This window comes from Mangifera indica, chromosome 1, assembly GCF_011075055.1.
Source record: "Mangifera indica cultivar Alphonso chromosome 1, CATAS_Mindica_2.1, whole genome shotgun sequence".
Taxonomy (NCBI): Eukaryota; Viridiplantae; Streptophyta; class Magnoliopsida; order Sapindales; family Anacardiaceae; genus Mangifera; species Mangifera indica.
Genome location: NC_058137.1, coordinates 10,792,602 through 10,816,110, shown reverse-complemented (window position 1 = coordinate 10,816,110; position 23,509 = coordinate 10,792,602). Strand labels below are relative to the sequence as shown.

Genomic DNA, 23,509 nt, shown 5'->3' with positions numbered 1-23,509 from the left:
TATATATAAACAAGACTAAATCATAGGTTAATTTACAATTTAATTGGTCAAATCAGTTAGCCCAATCCAATTTTAAAAACATTGATTGCCACTAAGTAGACATTGTATTTTTGGTAAATGACAAACACTTTATAACATCTGGAGATAAATCATCATCAAATTCCCACCATTATTAGAAATCCATCTTAAAATCAAACCAAAAGAAATCCCACATTTTGTTGAGAGCCATGCCTGTAATTACACATCTGACTCACCATTCACAGAATATTGTTTCACTATATATCCATTTTCCTGATACAAACACAGTTTAGAAATAAAACCAATATCAGAGCAATTCAACTCTTCTGAATTTCTTGGGCTCTATTAAGTGAGCTGAAAAAATCACGAGAAATAGTTAAGCTGAGCAGATTGATTTAAGGATTTCTCAAATTGTACTACAACAGCCTCCTCTGTCACAATCCAGCCCCCATTGTTGGACTTTTCTCGATCCACTGAGTTGGAACAGCTCTGCAAGTGAACAATAAAAGTTAAACAATACCGTATAGATGTACCTGACTTTGGAAACTTCAATGAAAAATATAAAAAGCTTATTTTAAGTGATCACCAGAAACCAAAGGTCAAGATGACAGTCATAGGATGGCAGTTTAAACAATGAAAGCCATAACATGAGAAAAAGATGCTCAGATTTGGAATTCTTGAAAACTCACCTTAGAACAAGTATACACAATGAGTGTCATCCAATTCCAGTTCTCCAAAGAATATTTTTGACTATCATCAGTAGCTTCTTGTAGAAAATATATTAATGGGGACATCAGCTGCATTTCAAAATGCCTTGAACCTCCACAGAGCCCGCACCTTCCAGGGTCTTCCTCCTCTGTTGTAGCCATAAGGGGCTTGCTGCCATACGAATATCTGAGCACACAAAGATCAAACAATCACACCAAAATAGGGAACCAAAAAAAAGGTCAAAAACTGAGAGAATATCTAAGGCTAACAGAAACAAAGCTAACAATACAACATGGTAAAACGAAAAACATTAAAATATTAGAAGTTGATAGTTAACAAAGAACTATGGATATTGCTGTGAAAACATATCTATTGTAACTGAAAATATGTAAGTTATACAAATGAATTTGAAAAATAGGAAACTTTCAATGATGTATCACATATTCAGAGAATTTTAATACATCAAACTTGATTTCCAACATCATGAATTTTTTAAACTTGAATAATTTAAAGATTCATTTATTTTCACCTGGTCTAATAGACTGAATTTAACCACAAGGGAACCACAATCAGAGATATATAGGTCACAATAATTGGAAACTCCAAATTTTTTAATGAACATCCAAAAAATAATTTATTAGAAATAGCAGCTTCCCATGGCCTTTAATTAGCCTTGCATTAAATTAGTGACCATGTAGAAACTATCCATTTCAGATTTTTCTAGATTATGATCAAGCTTCTTACTACAACCAAGCGTCTCCAAAAATTTGCTAGTGTAAAAAGCACCTCAATCAATAGCCATCTTCATATCTGACACCATACATGAAATAATTTCACAGGTCCATGATGAATTAATAAAACATATTGTAAGCCCGGTAAAATCATATGCTTCTCAAGGTCTGAGTTGGCAGAAGCTCAATACCTGAAACATTGTTCTGGGTGAGCATCCAACTGTTTCTTGAACTTTAGGTATGTCCTATCTACAGTCAAAGCTTTATCATATTCATAGCGTTCCTCTTCCCACCTTTCTTCTTGTACCTGATCATCAACATCACTTTGTCTCTCCTTAAGGGAAAGTGAAGAGTAGTTTGAACATATAGAAGCAACATCCTTCGATGATGGCACTTCCTGACTATAAAGGTAAAAGCAGGGCACAACTGCACAAAGAAATGCAACTGAGAAAACACTTAATTGAAAAGCCATAGCTTGAACATGTAAACTTAATTATATGCAATAAACTGAAGCCAAATCCAAATAATTTCAATAATTATGCAGCAACTCATACCAAATCAGAATTAGAATTTATCTGCATCAAACAAGAAAAGACTAATTGCCCACACAAAAGTGCATGGACGCAATGGATGATACAGAGACTCAATCAGATTAATAAAAACTGTTACAACAAAATGCGAAAAGAAGGGCAACAATATCCTCAGGTATTAGTTCCACAAAATGATTATACCTGGTGAATCAACATCTACAACTCTTTTCTGTTGGCTCAAAGGTGAAGGCTTCACAATAGACTTAGAATGCTGATTAACATTAGGTTTCTTGGAATGAGAAGCCAAGCTTGATGCTTCAGACAGTGCTCTACCTAATTCCTCCAAATCCACATCATCATCGTCATCATCATCATCAAAACTATCCCACAAGTTTTTTTTCAGACCTGAAACAGATGATATATTCAAAGGAACCACTTCTTCAGAGGCACTACATAGTTCCATTGAAGCATCTAATTTCTGAACACGAAAAGCTCTCCAACTGCATGTATCACCACCAATAATACCATAAGATCAACAAAATCACACACCTGTCTCACTGCTTAAAGAGATCAAAAAAAGATTCTTGATAACAACCTAAGGGGACTGCTCCCACAGTTCAACTTTACACATCCAAAAACAAATACAACACGCTCTTCAACCCTGAAACTCTCACTTGCAATCGGAGCATAAACCTGGAGCCAAAGGAAAAAAACACAAAAAAACCACCAGGATGCAAAATCCCAATAACATTACCAGAAAAGTATTTTCAGTAACATTCAGGTCATATTACATTACCGCCAGCTCAAACATTCAATGGTTCAAAGCAAAATTACAACACCACACCCAACCCCACCGCCCGCCCCTAACACCCCCCCCCCCCCCCCCCCCCCCCCCCTACAAGCAACTTAAAGTTTCTCCAGTATATGGCCATATCAAACTAGTAAAGCACAAGCCACTAACCAGCAACATTATATTTGTTACATTTTGAGGCTAAATGTTACTAACAAATATTTCATGTTTTTGTATTTTAGGTAATTGAATACCGAAACTCCTTGAAACATAAAATTTTACTTTAAGTAACACTGAAAAAACAATTTGTAACAAAATTAACAAAACAACTTTTTTTCCGACGAAATTCTTGTAACGTTGCAGGAATTGCACCTCCAGTATCATAAAATCTCAAAAAAAATAATAATAAAACGAAATTTAAATTCAAACCTGAGCAACAAGACAGAGTTTACTTCCACAAGCAGCACACTGAAGCAAATTACGGTTTAAACTCTCCGTATCAAAGGGCCAGTCCTGTTAATATTTCAAAAAATTAAAAAAAACGATTACGATTGAGAAAAATAAAATAAAATTTAAGGATATAAAAGGGAATTAGAAGTTCAACTTACAGGAAGTCCGCCGATTTTTGAGGTGTAGTGATCGGAGGGCTCACGGTTATCGTCAGCCCAAGGTCCGGGCAAGCCGAGGATAACTTTACTCATTCGGTTATTAAATTTGTTCAAAAGAGAAAAAGAAAATTTCTTTTGATAAATTAATGAATTTAATAAGTATAGTTTTGTTTTTGTTTTCAGTGTTTTCAGAATTAAGCGGTTGCGCCGAAGAAGGCGACGGCTGGTTTTTTAAGGCTTCAGTAGAGTTGAGATAAAAAGTAGATGGTGCAAGAACAAGTGAGTGCGGGTGTAGACCTGGCCACGGTTCATGAACCGTCGGTTTCGGTTCGGAATTATCGGTTTACGGTTCGAAAATATAAGGATTCTGAACCGAAATCGTAACAGGACGGTTCGTCCACGGTTCGGAACCGCCGGTTCCGGTTCATGGCCCCGATTCGGAACTGACGGTTTCGGTTTGAAACCGATATTGAACAGTCAATTCTAATACATGATCTTGATTTAATTTTTAAATTATTAATTATAATAATTGAAAATTAAAAGAAAGGCTTGGACTTAATTACAATAAATAAAATTAATTATATAAATAAATTATATGATTAATTATAAAAGATAATAAATAAATAATAAATAAAATTAATTATAGAAATAAATTCTATAATTAATTATGAATTGTATAAAAAAAATTAAAATTGAAATTGAAATTAATAAAAAATTAAGAAAGAATTTAATTAAATTTAAAAAAATTTGATTGAATTGAAAGATTGAGAGAGTATTAAGAGTTTAAAGAATGAGAATAAGAGTTTGAAGGATTAAGTGAGAGAGTAGAAAGATTGAAATTTGAGAGAATGAAATTTGGAGGAATATATATAGGAAAAAACTTTTTTAAAAAAAATTAAAAATAGGGGGGTGAATTGAGATTCAGAGAAATTACAGGGGACCAAGTCCCCTGATTTTCTCTGAAAATTGCAGGGGATTGGTCCCCTGCAATTTCCTTCAAAAGGCAACGGTTCCCTGCACAGGGAACCGTTGCCTTTTTAAATAAAATTAAAAAAAAAATCAAAAAAATTTCAAAAAATTTCAATTTTTTTTCAGTTCATCACAGTAAACCGCCGGTTCATAAACCGGTGTGAACCGGCGGTTCCAAGGTTTCAATTTATGTGAACCGGAACCGAACCGTAGAGCCACGGTTTCGGTTTCGGTTCAGTCCGGTTCTGGGTCTGCCGGTTCCGGTTTCGGGTTTATCCGAGCCGGTTTTGGTCCGGTTCACGGGCCAAACCGGCCCGTGGCCAGGTCTACGCGAGTGAGGACTTGAGGGAGGCTAGGCAAAACGGGCCGTTTTAAGTATTTAAAAGGAAAATGTAAAGTAGACTACTGCAAGCAAGTCTACACATTTCAATCAATTGAATATTTATGTAAATTATAGGGTCATCAAAAAATAACCAAAATTATAGAGGTGTATGAAAATTAACCAACTCTTTAAATACTAAATAGTGTAAATTCTAATGCTGTAACCAAGCCTACAAATTTTAAAAAGTCTCATTTTCATACTCTTATATAACATAATTTCAAAATCATGGAAGGAAGTCTATTATGTCTAAGTCTCTCGATCAAACCTGTTGAATTGGGTGTAACTTGTTTATGCTCAAGCTAAAATCAAAATTAAGTTTGGGCTTTGGGCTTACCCATTTGACTCACAAAATTTTGATTCAGGTCAATTCATTCAATTAAATGGAGCTTTTAGTTTGTTTTGGGCATACCTTGCAATTTTAAAAATTTGTAAAATATTTGTGTAAATTTAAAAACATATAAAAACATCCTTGAAGTAATTAAATTAAAAATACAATAAATATATGTGTATTCACTTTATATACATTAATAGGTATACACTTATGTGTGTCATCATATGATTGGATAATTTTAAATCAAAGATAAAACACTATTTAATCAAATAATAATACACATAAGAGTGTGTATATATATATATATATACTCAAAATGGGTATATCTAGAATTGCTCTTAAAATACTAAATTCAAACAATCATAAACTATGATTATATCTAAACTTCTTTGAGCCCCATTGAAAGACAAAAATAAGAAAAAAAAATAATAGTTTCAGACATCAGATTAATGTATAAAACAATTGAATCCTAAAATATAACAATTTAAAATATATATAATTAGAAAAACCTTGTAATCCCATACATACATACATACATACATACATAAATACATACATATATATATATAGGTAAATTAAAAACTTCAATTATAACATTTAAATTTATTTCAAATTTGTTATGTTTCAAACTTGAAACAAACTAACAAAACTACCTAAATATAACCTTCTTATAAATTAATAAACACTACACTTTTTGGGTTTTATCGAGCCTTAGGCTTAAATAACCATTGTTCAAGCCCAAGCCTTATGATTTATTAGGCTTTTTTTTTTTTTTTTGGTCTAGGGTCGTCTAAGACCTAAATTTTGTTTCCAATCAGAATTTATTTTTTCATGTTGAATAATTAGGGCTCCAGTTTGCTCAACCCAATCAAAGATTTAGTTACATCCAAGTATTTATATAAACATTAACTCAAATTTTCATTGATTTGATGATTGTATATTCTTTTTTGTTGTTTTGAATTTCTTTGATAAGTTTGAAGTGTATAGTAAAATCAAAAGGGGCTCTAAGAGTTAGAAAAATTAGTAAAGTCTTAGAACTTCCAAGGTAAAAACTTAAGTTTGAGTCTCTATCATATTTGTGAAATATTGAATTATTTAATACAGTGGTTGTGGATCCAATCACTATGTCCTAAGTTTAACCATCCAACAAATACAAACAAGGGCCCTAGTCAACCAAAAAAATTCAAGAATGATATAAAGGATCGAAATGATATTTATTCCAGTAGAAAATCATTGAGGGTTAGATGATATTTTTGCACATATGGGGCTTTTTTATATTTTACATATGTAGGAGGTTTTTTAATATTTTACATACACTAGGTTAAGTGATATTTTATCATGTGAGGGGTAACTTGATCTTCTATCATTTAGGGTTAAATAGATACTTTCCAACATTCATGTCAAATACAAAAGAATGAGATTTTTTTTTCAAATGATTGCGTTTTTTTTAAGATTATATTTGCACAGTTAAGCAATTCCTGGTTAATTTAGTTACAAAATTATATATTAATATTGTAGGATTGATTGGCATTATGAGTTTTGTTATTATTTTGGTTCAGTATAAAGGGAAATAAATTAGGATAAATGGTAATAGAGTAAAACGTTGGAGCTAAAGAGAAAAGTGTAAAAATCTTTGCAAACACGACATTCAAGGATTAGTTCGATTAATAAGCAAACATTTTCATATGATTATAAGCAGTCTATATTCTAATAAGCATGAAACTAGAAAATGTCAATAGTAGGAGGCCTATCAAGATTGTGGATGATGAAGACATTGATTGTCTTATTGTTCTTTCTCAACAATCGAGAGAATTTATTCCTATTTATGCGACAAGTACCCCTAGATCGAGAAATACATCTCATGAAACCATCAACATTGATATTTAATAGTCATATAATGATGTAGTAGACAATGATAGTTTTACAAGAGGTTAAGCATGTCGAATTACATACCAATCAAGATGTTGACGAAGATGAGATGACAAATAAGCACAATGTTGATATATTGAAAAATGCAAAGAAATGGGTACATGAAAATAAAGAAAATGTTCTAAATTTGGGTGTCTTGGATCGTGGTGACGAAATAGATGTTATTCCCATTAAAGAATCTATGCTCAAAGAGAATATCAATGTTAATAATAATACTGAAGATACGAGTGGTTACTAGCATGTACATCTTATTAACATTAATGTACCACCAAAGGTCGGAAATGTTGTTGGTGGTGTAGTATGTTGGCTACCTCATTTTCTTAACCATCCATCGATGTCTAATTGTAATACTCTTAAATTAATAAAAAGGGCAATTTAATCATTTTGTTATCATTCAATTTTACATTTATCGCCCAATTATTTTGTTTGTATTAATTGTGTGTATATGCCGAGAACTTGGAAGAGCATTTCATGGCTATATTTTTTATAGATATAAATATGAATACACACACACACACACACACCTATATATGAATTAAATATTTGAATAAATATATGTATGTATATATATGTCTTTTGTTTAAAAAGGCACATAGATAAGGGGATACCTATGCCAGGAAAAGGTGAGGTCTACTGTTTACTTACTCAAAGAAGATGCCAAGGCTTGGGAGAGGCTTATGTATGCCACTCAAACCATAGAGGGTATGTGTAACATCCCTCCCTAGAAGTACTACCCACCGAAGGAGAAATGTTACGAATTAATATTCGGAGCGTCTATTTTTTTTCTTTTTAAAAATACTTTAAAATAAACACATCATTAAAAGTGTTTAGGAAGTATTCCAAGAAAACTGAAAATCTGGAAGCGAACAAACAATGTATATACTCATCTGAAAGTATCTGAAAACAGGGAGTAATCATATGCAACTGTACCATAATCTCAAAAAGTCAAAAGTCGATAAGAACATGTCACTGTATGCATGTAATATAAACCAGAGATAACGTGCTCCAGCCGGATCTACCTACGCTGACCTGACCCTGCCTCGCAGCTACCTCGAGCACCTGTACCTGCAATCAGGAAAGAAAAGGGAGTGAGTGATAAGAACACTCAGTAAGGGGAAAGAATCAAGTAAACTATCTTTTTTTTTCCTGTTCTAACTCACTTTTGGGACTCAACCTCACATCCTAACCTCTATAAGAGATTGAGGGGGTAATTTAGTTCACTCTTTACTATTTGGGTCATACTTTGTCCCATCCGGTGTCTATTTAATGCTTTCTAGAAGTTAACTATAGGGATTTGGCACTTTTCTAAACTCAAGCTTTTTTTTTCTTTCACTACACTATTTCTGAATCTGAATTGAGTTCTACTGCGAGCATGCTCTACTGCAAACGGACCCTACTGGGGGTCTATGTCCTACTACGGACGTGTCCTACTGCAGACGTGCCCTACTGCGGGCGGTGTAGTGTAAAGTGTCCTCTCATAGTTTATAGCATGCATACGAGTCTTATATCTTACTAATTTTGCTTCCATTTAAATTTATTCATAACTCACCAGACATTACTCTTGTGACGACCCCTAAATCTTGAGTCCCAACCTTTTCTTGCTTTTCTTTCTTTTCTTTTTCTCTTCTTTTTTTTTTTTTTCCTTTCCTTTCCTTTCCTTTCCTTTCTTTTCTTTTCTTTCTTTTCCTTTCCAAAACTGTAAAATACTGTTTACAACCCTGTTCATTTAACAGGACAGCCTTCTTTTTCATACAATTTCACAGTCCAAACGGTTCCTAATTCATACAAGCTATATATCGTTGAAAAGAGGATTCAAAGAGCTTTCTAACAAGCTATAAGAGCACTCATAATTCATTCAATCAGGCAGTCAAAACAGCAGATAAAATCAGTGGCAAAAACTGCCTCCTCTGTTTATTTGATAAAGCAATCCTTGTGGTTCATGCAATATTTAACAATCCCAATGATTCCCAATTCATGCAAGCTATATATCACTGAAAAGATAATTCAAAGAGCTTTCCAACGAGATATAATAGAACTCATAATTCCATAGATAAGGCAGTCAAAACGTGAGATAAACTTGATGACAAAACTGCCTCCTCTGTTTATTTAGTAAACCAGTCCTTTCGGTTCATACAAATCTTTAATAGTCCAAATGATCTCTAATTCATACAAGCTATATATCATTGGAAAGAGGATTCAAAGACCTTTCCAAAAAGATATAATAGAACTCATAATTCATCAAATAAGGCAGCCAAAACATGGGACGAACTCAGTGACAAAAACTGTAAATATTATGCAACTTTCTGCCATGACCAAAATCACATACATAGACATCCCAAATGGCAAAACAATATTCCTCAACATCAAAATCATCATTTATAACATAGATCCAAGGAACCAAAAGCCTAAAACATGTCACATATCAAGGATGATATCCCTTACCTTGTTTCAAGCCAAATCTTTGCAAGTTGGCTTCCTCCTCTTTGTTTTGCTTCCTTTATCACCAAGACAACTTTAAATCAATACCAAAACACACTAACATATTCACATAACATGCATATAAACATAGATGAAAGGGAAAGGAAGGAGATATTTGGTTACCAAAGCTTCCAAGGTGCTTATTCTTCTTTCCTTTCCTTACTCTTCTTTCAAACTCTTCAAATCATCCATTTTCCTTCTAAAAATGAAGAAAACAAGTAGGTAAGGGCTGGCTGCTGGAATTTTTACGGGAGAAGATGGAAATTCTTGAAGTTTCCTTCTTTTGTCTTCTTTTTCTCTTTTTATATAAAGCCTTATCTCTTTCTCTTTTTCTCTTTGTCTTTTTCCTTTTCTTTTTTTTTTGTGTATTTATAAATATATATATATATATATATATATATATATATATATATATATATATATATATATATATATATAACACACCCATACATATATATATTTAAAATGGAAAAAATCTCAAAACAGTATCAAAAGACATAATTACCCCTGGAATATACCTGAGGGTATTACAGTATGTAATAGGTCGATTTCAAGCGGATGTTTGATAAGGAATACAGGTTAATAAATCCTATGAGATTTTTGATCTAGGAGTTCTTTAGTTTGAGACAAGGTAACATGATAGTCTAAGAATATTTTGCTCAATTTAATGCTCTTGTTGTGTAGGCCCAAAGAGTAATTGGTATAATTTAGGGCAGGATGGAGATGTTTGTCTACAGACTCCGAGCTAATCTTACTAAAGAGGTGATGCTGGGGCAGCATGCCCTGCTACCTATTCTAAGGCTCTAAACAGGGTTATACGAGTAGAGATATTGCTGGAATGTATAGATCGAGAAAGGGACTTACAGGTACCAAATAAAGGAATTAGTCAAAGAAGGTAACAAATCGAGGTATTAGTAGAAATAAAGACCAAAATGGAAAAAGAACCTTTGAGTCGATAGGCCTAAGAAAAAGTGATAAAGATAAGAGGCCCCATTAGGAGAAACCTCTCGCATGTTAGAAATATGATCGCAAGCACCCGGGTAAATATAGGTCCAGTCAGAGGATTTATTACAAGTGTGGGCAACTAAGACGTTTTACTAGAGAGTGCCCTACCAGAGCTGGTGACTTCAACAAGACCAAAGCAACTTACAAGTAAAGAATAGGCTAGGGTATACACCATCTTACAAGTATAGGCTGAGGCCCACCCATCAGTTGTGATGGGTCAGTTGCTTTTTTATACTATTTCTTTGTATGTTTTGATTGATTTAAGTGTCACACATAGGTTTCTATAGCTTAGGGATTAGTTAAGAGATTGGTACTAAAACCCATAATAGTGAACCACATTAGTATTGAAATGCCAAATAGTGACAATGTACTGAGTGATAAAATGTTGTTGCGTCAAACAATAATGTTAAAGGGCTGAGAACTAATAGTAAATCTGATTGTGTTTGAGATGCTTAAATTTGATATGATTTTAGGAATGGATTTCCTTAACAAGTATGGGGTTGTGATCAACTGTAAGAAGAAAAAGGTCTAGGTCAACTAGGATAATGGTGACAAATTCTTATTTGGTAAGAATCGACTATTAAGCATGATGATTAGTAGTGTCAAAGCTCAAAAAATGTTGAGTAAGAGATACATTAGATATTTAGCACAAGTGGTGAATAAATATAATTTTGAGTCAACTTCAAGTGTAGAAAGTACTTAAGTGATTTATAAGTTTTCATATATGTTCCCTGATAGTTTGCCAAGACTAGTATCTAAGAGAGAGGTAGAGTTTAACATTAAGTTGGCCTCGAAAATAACACCAATATCGAAGGCATCTTATCATATGGCTCTAACAAAACTTTAGGAACTAAAAAAGCAATTGTAAAAACTACTTGATAATGGGTTTATTCGGTCAAGTCATTCATTATGAGGTGTATTGATGCTCTTTATCAAAATGAAGAATGGATCGATGCACATGTGTATCGACTATAAAGAGCTCAATTGAGTGACCATTAAAAATAAATATCTACTACCAAGAATCAATGACTTGTTCAACCAGTTGAGATGAGCTACAATGTTTTGAAAGATAGACTTGAGGTCTAAATATTATTAGCTATGAGTTACAAAGAGGGATATTCTGAAAACTGTATTTAGAACTAGATATAGACATTATGAATTCGTGGTGATGCTCTTTGGGTTGACTAATACTCCAACAATTTTCATGGATCTTATAAACAGAGTGTTCCAAGATTGGTTGGATAGTTTCATTGTAGTTTTTATTGATGACATTTTGGTATATTCCAAGACTTGGGAGGATTATGAGCAACATCTAAAATTGGTGTTACAAAAACTAAAGGATCAACAATTATATGTCAAATTCTCTAAATATGAGTTTTAGCTAGATCGTGTAACTTTTCTAGAACATGTGGTCTCAGTTGATAATATTTTCATAGACCTAAGTAAAGTTGAGGCTATAATGAAATGGCAGAGACTGAGATCAAATAAGAAGGTTAGAAGTTTCTTAGGGTTAGTTGGCTATTATCGAGGGATTTTCCAAATTAGCCCCACCATTGATGGAATTGACTGGCAAAAATGTTCCTTTTCATTGGTCTTTGAATCATAAAGATAGTTTCCAGGCCTTGAAATAAAGATTAACTACAACTCTGGTCTTGACTTTACCAATTGATGGTAAGGAATATGACCTCTATACAAATGTATTATATCAAGGATTTAGAGTTGTCTTGATGCAAAAAAGCAAGGTAATTGCATATGACTCCCGCCAACTAAAGGATTATGAGAATAGGTATCCAACTCATGATTTAAAGTTGGCTGCAGTGGTATTTGCTTTTAAGATTTGGCACTATTATTTGTATGGGGTGAAGACAAATGTATACATTGATCACAAAAGCTTAAAATATTTCTTCACTCAAAGAGAGTTGAATATGCGACAATGTTGGTGGCTAGAATTGATTAAGGATTATGACATGGATATCAGATACCATCCGAGTAAGGCTAATGTAGTAGCCAATATTTTGAATAGAAAGATAATGTTGTCTCACATAACTATATCCTTTGAGTTACAACGGGATATCCTCTGCGAGCAAATTGAGATGGTCACTAGGTTGTTGGCTAGATTAGATATCAGATTAACTCTATTAGATGAAATCAGAGTTAGGCAAACTTCTAATGAGTAGTGTGCATATATGATACAAAGGTTGCTAAAGAAGTTGAATCAAACTTTCAAGTGATTAATAAGGTCTTAAAGTTTAGGATCGTGTATGCGTCCCTTAGGATGATGACTTGAGAACTCAGATTCTGATAAAGGCACACGGTGCACTTTACATTGCCTACCCCAAGAGTATGAAAATGTACCAAGATTTGAGAAGAACCTATTAGTGGTTTGGTATGAAAAAGGCAGTGGCAGATTTTATGTCAAAGTGCATGGTTTGTCAACAGGTTAAGGTGGAGAATCAACAACCTTCCGAATTATTGCAACCTTTGACCATATCCAAGTGGAAATAATAGGATTACCAAAGGTCAAGGTAGATTATATGCCTTGTGGGTTATTGTGGATCAATTAACCAAGTCAACAAACTACATTCCAATTAAAGATAATATAGGCATGGATCAATTGGACAAATTTATATGAAAGAGATAGTTAAACTTTATAGAGTACCGAAAAGGATCATGTTGGATAAGGATACATAACTTGTTTTAGCTTTCTAGCATAGAAGGTATTAGGTACCCAGTTATCGTTTAGTATGGCATATCACCCCTAGTCATATTGTCAAATTGATAGAGTCAATCAAGTGATTAAGGATATGTTAAGGGCATGTTGTCTGGATCACAAAAAGAGTTGGATAGATATTTTACCTTTAATGGAGTTCGCCTAAAATATTAACTATCAAACAACTATTCAGATAGCCTTATATGAGGCCCTTTATAGGAGGAAATGTTTATCACCATTGCATTAAGATAAGACTGGAGAGAGAGATGAATTGACTAGCATTTTAGGGCCTAAGGTGACCTAACAAATGATTGATTAGGTAAGGATAATTCAGGAAAGGATGAAATAGGCCTAAGATCGACAAAAGAGCTACGCCAATTAGAAGAGACATAACTTAGAGTTTGAGGTTGGTAAGTATGTGTTTGTTAAGATTGTTTTTTATCGACATGTTATGAGATTCGACAGAAAAGAAAAGTTAGCACCATCATATATTGGGTCATTCAAAATCACTAAGAGGATTGGTAAGGTGATCATTCAACAAGAAATCACTATGAATTGATGGTTTACACACACACAAACATACACACACAGATATATATATATATATATATATATATATATATATATATATATATTCTAAAGTATGAAAATGTATGTCTTTGTGATGATGATCAGCAATTGTAGATTCCCGAAGGCCAAGATTTTATGTTGGCTCTTGATTGGGTCACCATCGATGCCATTAAAGGCTTGGCTAACAGTGAATGATGTTGGATGTGTGACACGTCAGGCTAATATTTCGTTGTCAACATACAACATGCATATTGGATTTGTAGCACATTGAACAAATTTCTTGTTATCGGTATGTTGCGCGCTTGTCAGATGTGCGATGAGGATGTTGGAAAAGCATCACACACGTCTAGCCTAGTAAAATCTCTAAAAGGTGGAGTCTTTTACACACGATGAAATTCTTGGGTGGAAATTGAAGTCTACACAACATGCTAACCATGCATTTGGGTTGGTATACCGTGTGTAAGCCTATAGGAATTAAGGTGAACATACATCATTTATATCACATTTTTATAAGTTAGGATCTAGTGTGCACATCCACACACGTTAAGGTGCACATTCATTAATTAAAATGCATTTCTACAAGTTGAGATCCAGTGTGCACATTTACATGAATTAACATGCACCTATACCATTTAAATTGCATTTTGATGAGGTTGGGATTCCATATGTGCAACTACACATGTTGTGGTATGCCTGCACCATTCAAATACACTCTAGCAACCCTAACACATCCATGCCAAGCATTTCACAATCGGGTCGAATCCTGAGAAGGTAAGGCTAGTACTATTTATAAACGTGGGGATATATTTAGTGTTTGTAAAGGTTCGTAAAGGATCGAGCTCAAACATGTATGACATAATTGTGAGTCATATCGGAGGCTAGTTGATGAGATGTCCTACTCTTGAGTATATTCAAACCAATTGATGAGATGTCTCATTTCCGAATAAAGAGAAAATGGAATTAATTTGATATATGATAATACCATGACCAACACCTGTGACGGGTGTTCGAATTTGATGAAAATGGGCATACAGTGTATCTAAGACAAATGTCCCTCCAATGCGATGGTGTAAGAGGCACCTAAAACAAGTGTCCAACCGGGTGCATCAGAGACACATATGATGGTAAGACTCCATCGAGAATATCTATAAAGAATATTGAATTTATTATAAAGGTCCACTAAGTTTTACAACTCATATATTTATTTTGGAGTATTGTAGGTAGGAAAAACAACAAAGCAAGGGAAGAGGTGACTGGATCAGCTCGTTGAGCTTTGCTTTTGGCTACAATTATTTTTATTTTTATTTCATTCATTATTATAGTAATTTGCTTTGTGGAATTCATGCATTCCAAAATTATCAATATATCTATAAGTACTGAATGTATTTTGGGACATTTTGGCATACTCATTGATTTCCAATAAATATTTTATAATGATTATTCATAAGAATCAAATTGTATATTATGATTATTATTATCATTTCTTTATTTAAAATAATAATAATAATAATAATTACCACTCCCAAAGTAGGGTGTAACACTAATGCCCAAGAAACAGAGAGTAACATATAGTCTTTCAAAGTGCACATTTTCTCAAACAAAGTATGTTCACAAGATGCATTCAGATGATATACTTTAAAGAATGGATATTAATATAAAGTTTATAAATCTGCAAAAGTTAGATAGAAGATAAAATGTCCTCACAACAATGTAGATGACTTGCACAAACAATTAAGTTGGAAGGTTGTAACTATTTTTTACTCCATCTATGGATACTCACCACATATGTTCGAGAAATTAAAGTTACATCATAATAAACAAGTAAGGACTCGACATTAGAACAATTATTGAAGACGATGTTTGTAGTTATTCAATCTATTTCAAAAAAGAAAAAACTCAACTAAAACTTCGTTATTCGAAACCTTTAAATAATACAACATTGTAAAAAAACAATATACTAACTTTTTTCTGCCATTGTAATCACTTAAAGATAATTGAAATCACCAAAAATCTTACTGAAATTCAGTATGTGAAATTTTTTTTCCAGTACATTGGTTTACCATGCACGTTTTTAATTGTGGAAACTAAATTTAAGACCTACTTATAGATAAAGACGGTTTCATCTGAGTGTAAATCATGTCGTATAACCTCTAAAGAGTTAGTCAATTTCATATACATCCCATAATTTTGATCAATTTATGAAAAACCTTTTATATAAAGAAAAAGGAGTTTGAAATCATCTTTACTTGTATTAATAGAAAATTCATAACTCTAAATAGTCCTGATCACGGTTCATAAACCGGCGGTTTCGGTTTGAAACCGTCGGTTCACGGTTCAAAAAAATAAGGACCATGAACCGAAACCGTAATAAGACAGTTTGTAACTGGTTCGGAACTGACAGTTCCGGTTCATAACTCCGGTTCGAAACTGATATTGAACTGTTAATTCTAATATATAATCTTGATTTAATTTTTAAATTATTAATTACAATAATTGAAAATTAAAAGAAAGGCTTGAACTTAATTTTTCAATTAAGCTTCTTACGTATCTTCTTGGGGTTTATATACGTAGGAATTTAATTAAATTCTTACGTATCTTCTTGAAATTAATAAAAAATAAAAAAAATTTAATTAAATTTGAGAGAATTTGATTGAAAGATTGAGAGAGTATTAAGAATTGAAAGAATGAAAATGAGAGTAAATAAGAGAGTTTGAAGGATTTAGTGTGGGAGAGTTGAGAGATTGAATGGATATATATAGGAAAATTTTTTTAAAAAAAATTTAAAAAAAGGGGGGGGGGGGGGGGGGGGTGTGAAAAGAAATTTAGATGCAAAAATTCTGCAAAATGCAGGGGTCCCCTGAAAAAATTTAAATCTTTTGCAGGGGACTACCCCTGCAAAAGAATTTGAAATATGTAAGGAACCGTTGGTTCCTTTATTTTAAAATTTAAAAAAATAAAAAAATTCAAAAAAAAGATAAAATTACCGGTTCATAAACCGGATATGAACCGGCAATTTACGGTTTAAAATTGTATAAACTGGAACCTAACCGTCAAAATCGGGTTCTAGTTTTATCCAGACTAGTTTCGGTCCGGTTCACGGGCCGAACCGGCCCGTGGCCAGGTTTACTCTAAATGGATCCATAATTAAAATCCATTGTTTTCAGCTTCTCAAAATAATTAATTGTTTCCCACTTTCTGAATATTATAAAGTTTAATGGAAATTATAACTTCAGGATCAAGTTAAGTTCGGAAATTTCTAGATTTAAACGAAAAGGGAATAGCTTGAATACTTTAAAGAGTATTTTTACTAAAATAAATAAATAATGTTATTTATACAAAATAAATTTTACCCAATCCAGGGAAATGAAAGTATGCAATGGGCAATTAAATCCTCTTCTCTTTCTTTTGAGGCTGAAATTTCTTCAGGTTTAAACACTTCACATCACATGGTGTTTACTAAATTTGCCCACAGTGTTTAACATTCGATTTCAATTCATAAGAAAAGAAGATCTGGAAATGGGTTCAAAGTGCTCACTTGAATACAGCATGAATCTTAACCTAAACAAATCTGAAACTCAGGAACTTGAGTTTATGCCGTTGCATACACTTTTCAAGGGACAGATTTTTGGTTACACATTTCAGTTTCAGCCTCTGATCTTGTACTAAAATCTGTGTGCCTGTTTACGTTATATACACAAGAATAGGTATTTGATCATAGCCGGCTGCATTGTCTTCTATGTTTCTGCACAGTTGAATTAGCTTTAGCAATGGATGGTGATCATCAGTAAATGTATGATATGCAGAAAAATACATTCATTTCCATCTCTTGGCATTCTTCTGGCCTTTTGATTTTTGTTTCGCTGCCTGGAAGGCCTGCATTTTCTGTTTCTTCCTCGCTTCTTTCTCGGCCTGTTTGTTAAAAGATGAACAGAATTACTTATCTTAATATGAGGTGACTGAGTGTGACTACAGAGTCAAACATACCTTTGACATCTTAGATTTAGCCTTGACTTTAGGAGCCTTGTCCTCAAGCTCTGCCTCACGTTCAAGCTCGCTTGCCCTGGCGTCAAGGTTCTTCTCCAAATAATACTGTAAATACATAATTTCAGTGAGTCAGAAGCATCAATCAAACCAGAAATTATATTAAAAATCGACTAAAAGTGAGATAAAGCAAGAGGGCATAGTGCAGCATTCCCTTCAATGTATTCCAATTAAGAGAAAACTATAGGCTACCTAAATTCTACAAAAAAGTAATCTAGAGACACGATCTCACACAAAGTACCCAAGCAGATGTCTTACTTGCTAATCAGACCTGTATAGGCACCAAATTTTAAGATTTGGAATCAGGTTTTATATGATTTTAAAAAGAGCCGGAAAACATATCAAAATTAAAAGAAAGGAAGAACAAAAATTGAAATAAGGCACTTACATTGTAATCGCCAGCATAATCCTGTAAACTGCAGTCTTTAACTTCTATTACTCGATTAACTATCTGCTTTATAAAGTATCGATCATGAGAAACCGTGATGACTGTGCCCTTGTACTCCATTATCGCCTCCTGATAGAACAAATAAGAGTTTGTAGAATAAATTTATGGGGGGGTCACATGCGAAGTTGCTCCTGACAGAGTATATTATTAAACATTTTAAAACAATTTAACAGAACAAATTAAAGTGAAGTTCAAACCTCAAGCATCTCTTTTGAAGGTATATCCAAGTGATTAGTTGGTTCATCCAAAACAAGAAGAGTCGATGGTTTTACCATGAATTTGCAAAGAGCCAGGCGTGCCTAAATGAAAGATGAGGACAACAATAAAAAATAAAGCCATATTTAGTTGAAATTAAACCAAAACTCCGGACAAACACACACACAAATGGAAAATGGGTGGTAAGTATGTGATACAAACCTTCTAATACCATAAATGCAGTTTTCAGTTAAGACATAAAAGGGTCTGGTTTATGGATATAAAGATTATTTTGATAATCTATCTTTTATTATTGATATTATTTTATCTAGTTTGTCAAATAATAAAATATTCTGGTAATTTTATATTCCCAATAAAGATGTGACAAGTAATACAAGAAATAATCTGATTACCATCTTTACTTTATATTTAAAAAATTATTAAAGTAATCTTGATTTTGTTATAATTCTATCCTTACTAAATTTTTAAAGCAAAAATAATATTATTTCAATTAATATAACAAAAAACATAAAAAATATTTTAGAATAATTATACCCAAAAACATTTTAGCATTTTTTTATTATCTTTAACCAAATACAAAAATGATTTATAACTACCAATCATTATCAAATTTAATATATTAATTTATATCTAATAATCTTTAAAGTAATCTATTTTTGTAACAATTTTTCATTAATCTTTCATTATTGATGATAAGAGATTATCTGAATCAAATGCACCTTTAAAGTATGTTAATTTAGTCAGCCCACGAAAGTTGAATAACTGTTCACAGAAGACATAAAATGCTAATAAAAAAGCACACCATATTGTTTTACCTTCTCCCCACCACTCAAAAGGGAAACTTTTCGGTCAAGAATATCAGCTTTGAAATTACAACGGCCAAGAAGTCCCTTTATATCATCAATTCTCCAGTCCTCTGCCACTTCTGCCACTGTCTCAAGCACTGTTTTATCCAAATCAAGAGCCTCAGCCTAAAAGCAAAGCCTTTCAACTGATCAGCATGGCAAGTGATAAGTCCAACAGCGATTAGCTGGTAATACCAAGAGACATAGATTCATCATATTAAGCAACATTGACAGAAGTAACACACCTGATTCTGCTCAAAATAATTTGGTAGGACATTATGCTCTCCAATTATCACTTGACCTCCACTTGGCTTCTCTACACCCATTATCATTTTCAGCAAAGTACTCTTACCACAACCATTTGGGCCTATAATGGCAATTTTTTCTCCCCTTTCAATTGTAAGATTCGCCCTATTGAACAACATCTGGCACACAATGCAAACTAATGTCAGAACAAACTGTATTGGTAAAAGTCAAGAGAAAAAAGAAAAACCAGCAGCCACTGCCTTGTGTAATCTAATCTAATATGTCAACTCACTTTATCCTCATAGCCAAATTCCAGATTCTTTATTGTGACAACAGATCTTCCACTTCTTCCTCTCTCTGGGAACCTAATTTTCATTTGTTTCCGTTGGAATGGCTTCTCAATTTGGTCCTCTTCCTGAAGCCTCTCCAGCTTCTGTTCTAACCCAAAAAAGAAATTCAGAAATGGATGCATTAGGTTCAGGAATCCAGTATCCACAGAATGAAAATATAAATGCCTAAAAATTTGAGTATCAATACTGGTAGTAAGCAAGTATTCCAGTTATATCCAACCACTTAAAATAGTGGTCATTTACCAGACGAAGATACCATCCAAAAGAAACAAGAACCAAAGGGGAATCAAGTAAGAAAAAAAATCCGCAAAATTAAGTTTCAATTTACTATGAAACAATTTGATCACAGTTAAATCAAATGACTAAAAAAATATAATTTTACAAAACAAAACCAGCTCCAACAAATGTTACATCAAAGAGGAAAATCCATTAATCAACTAATTGACTGAAACAAAAATTGTCTCTGATCAGCTAAAAGATGATGGGTGAATTCAGACTTTCAATCATAAAGTATGTGATAGATGCATTTCAAGGAAGATATAAATTCATCATCTCCAGAAAAAAATGGTGCTAGGTATATGAATTCTGCCATTCATAATTAAAAAAATGCTTTGCAATGATGTCATTGACCTATTTCAAACAAAATGTTGATGATATCAATGGGCTTAAAGAATGGTCAAGATAAGTACAGTCCAAAATGTTCTAAGACCTTACTAATTAACATCAGAATATATCTGTGTACCTTTTCAGCAGAAGAAGCACGCCCAGAATTCGCCCCTGCACCTAACCTGCTTATTAAGTCTTTTGTCTGCTCAATTTCCTTCTGCTGCTTCTCCCATGCAGTATACTGAGCTTCAATCCAAGCCGCCTTTTCCATGACATACTGAGAATAATTTCCCTCATATGTTCTGGCCACACCCATTTCAGTTTCCACAATTTTTGTACAAAGCTGATCAAGAAAAGCTCTGTCATGAGATATGATAACCATTGGCACATCTTGCTTGCTGAGATAACCTTCAAGCCACTCTATCGTGTCAAGGTCAAGGTGATTTGTAGGCTCATCTAAAAGCAACAGATCTGGATCCTGCAGATAGAGACATACATCGACAATTAACCATCAATATTGTGTATTATAATAAACATCATCTACACATACTATCAATCTACAATAACCGCATATCATAGTGTGAACTATATGTCCTACTTATAATATCAATGGCAACTGTACAGTAATAACAATAATTCAAGAATTAATTCAACTTCCACACAGGCTGTCACAGTACCAAACAGTTATCCTCATAGCAAGCTCAAATTAGAAGGTTCTATTCAGCGCAAAGTATAACCACTCAGCAACACTCTCACAGTTAATCTAATCACACTTTGCAACTAATTACCATTTTTGTCGTATAATCTACACACATATAGAGTGACCATAAATCATGATAAAAACAAATTTTTCATCAAAACATACCTGCAACAAAATCTTCCCAAGCGACATTCTCATTTGCCACCCACTACTAAACGAAGCAACCAACCTATCTCCATCCTCCGGCGCAAATCCCAACTCCGGCATCAACTTACTCACTTTTGCATCCAACACACTCAAGTCTACATCCCCCGCCCTCCTTTGCAGCAAGTCAAACTCATCCAACAGCCTCCCCATCAACTCCATATCCTCCACTGCTCCCTCCATCGCCTTCTGCACCCTCTCCAACTGCGCAGCAATATCCATTTCCTCTTTAAACGCACTCATGAACTCTTCCCTCACCGTTCTCGTCATCGAAACCTCAAATTCTTGGCTCAAAAACGCGATTTTCATATTACTTTTAGCTCTCACTACGTTCCCTGAATCGGGTTCTTCTTGACCCGTAATTATCCTCATCTGGGTCGTCTTCCCCGCCCCATTTACACCCACTAATCCTACTTTTTCCCCCTTTTTAACCTCCCAAGTTACGTTTTTTAACACGGTCACGCCCTTATAACTCTTGCTTATGTTCTCCAGCTTGACTCCGGACGACACGCTCGACGCGCCGTTTGATTGTTTGCCATTCCCGCGCTTCTTATAATCAAAATTGTTATCATCGGGGTCCTTCGAGAACAAAGATTCGATGTCGTTTTGGGAGGTCTCAGCGGGCCATTTTTCGAGCGTGGTTGTGGAGACTTGGCTGGTGATTTTGAGTCTCTGTTGTTGCTGTTGTTTGGGGAAATTGAGTGGGACGGAGGGTTTCGCGGCTGAAAATGGGCGGTGACGGGGTTGGAAGGTGGTTAATAAGGAGGACCGGAGGTGAAGCCGGTGGAGATTGGTCGTCAAGTCCATGAGTGGATAGCGAGAAAGTGTGAGAAATTTTGTGTTCAGTGGGTTTCTGTATTAAAAAAGAAGATGACGAGAAACTCTCACTCCTCTCGAGTCTCCAACAGTCTCAGGCCATGAAAAATTTTGGGAAAATTATTTTTTTTTAGAGAAATGTTTTTTTCGCAAATTCATACAAATAGAGATGCTAATATTGGAAAAAAAATTTTAAATTACAAAATTACAAAATTGGTCTACGGGTTGTCGTTTGATGGCCAACATGGCCAAAGGAAACAGCGACGGAGAAAGAAAGAAAGAGCACAAAGTTGATGGAGGATCGCAGATAACAAGCTTACAAGTCTTGTGGTGTAGATTTTGTTGGCTGCGATACCTTTTGTAATTTGTTGCCATGTGTAATCTAATGCAAGACTCTAAACTCGCCACGTTTTCATATGATCTTTTTGGCCTTTTTGAAAAATATTATAAACTAAACTATTATCAACTTTTAATAAGTCAGGTCTTGGCCCAAAGAGTGGTATGACCCAATTGAGCTCCATGGATTTATATATTCCACCTCAAAATACTCTCCTGTCGCCAACTCGAGTTTGCTTATACGTGATGTGATGGGTTGGATCAACCTGGACAGTGTCTAATTTGGCTGCCCACTATGTCATCAGATGTACCGTGTCAAATATTTGTTAAAAATAGACACGTTAATTGAGTCAGATCGAATAAAGATTTAATATGAAATATAAAAAAAAAGTATGGTACAAGAAGACCCAATCCGGTGCTGTAACATGTCGGGCTAGATATATGGGCTTATTGGGCCAAGCCCCAGATTTTAATATTAAGCCTATGGATTGATCTGACCTAATCCGATATTGTTTAAAAATAAAAATATTTTTTTTCTTGCTTCTACCCCACTTCTGCTACAAAGCAGAAGCCTTGCTTCCCTCTACTTGTGGCAGAAGCCTAGGCCTCCTTAATTTTTTTTTTAATTTTTTAATTAATTAATTTTTTTTTTTTTTGTCTATATAAACCTATTCAATTTTTCTTTATTTTCACTTTCATTTATAAATCTCTCAATCTCAATTATTTTATTATATTTTCAGTCATATTTTCTCTTATCAACTCTCTTTTAGAAAATATCTAAATTTATAAATAATAATTTTTTATGTTTATAATTTTATTTTTATTTTAATTTTATCATTACAAAATATTATAAATAGATCAAGTATCAAATGAATTCAATCCGTTTGAATATTATCATAGTATATATTTATTTATATTTTATAACTTATACAGTATGTAAAT

The 23,509-nt window shown here is 33.6% G+C and overlaps 2 protein-coding genes across 2 annotated transcripts; both read right to left on the bottom strand.

Moving 5' to 3' along the window:
- Positions 1–139: 139 nt before the first annotated feature.
- Positions 140–3,677, bottom strand: LOC123211243 (programmed cell death protein 2-like). The gene is made up of 7 exons (XM_044629843.1): positions 3,386–3,677; positions 3,207–3,290; positions 2,583–2,680; positions 2,189–2,487; positions 1,649–1,883; positions 708–912; positions 140–507 (listed from the first exon to the last, which is right to left on the bottom strand). Exons 1-7 carry the CDS (start codon positions 3,476–3,478, stop codon positions 382–384), a joined length of 1,140 nt encoding a protein of 379 aa, XP_044485778.1. The 5' UTR covers positions 3,479–3,677; the 3' UTR covers positions 140–381.
- A 13,599-nt stretch (positions 3,678–17,276) lies between these two features.
- LOC123228251 (ABC transporter F family member 5-like) lies at positions 17,277–22,523 on the bottom strand. The gene is made up of 9 exons (XM_044653597.1): positions 21,377–22,523; positions 20,648–20,989; positions 19,848–19,988; positions 19,555–19,734; positions 19,280–19,435; positions 18,446–18,547; positions 18,189–18,317; positions 17,744–17,848; positions 17,277–17,668 (listed from the first exon to the last, which is right to left on the bottom strand). The coding sequence occupies exons 1-9, from the start codon at positions 22,220–22,222 to the stop codon at positions 17,573–17,575; spliced, it is 2,097 nt and encodes a 698-aa protein (XP_044509532.1). The 5' UTR covers positions 22,223–22,523; the 3' UTR covers positions 17,277–17,572.
- Between the last annotated feature and the right edge of the window lie 986 nt (positions 22,524–23,509).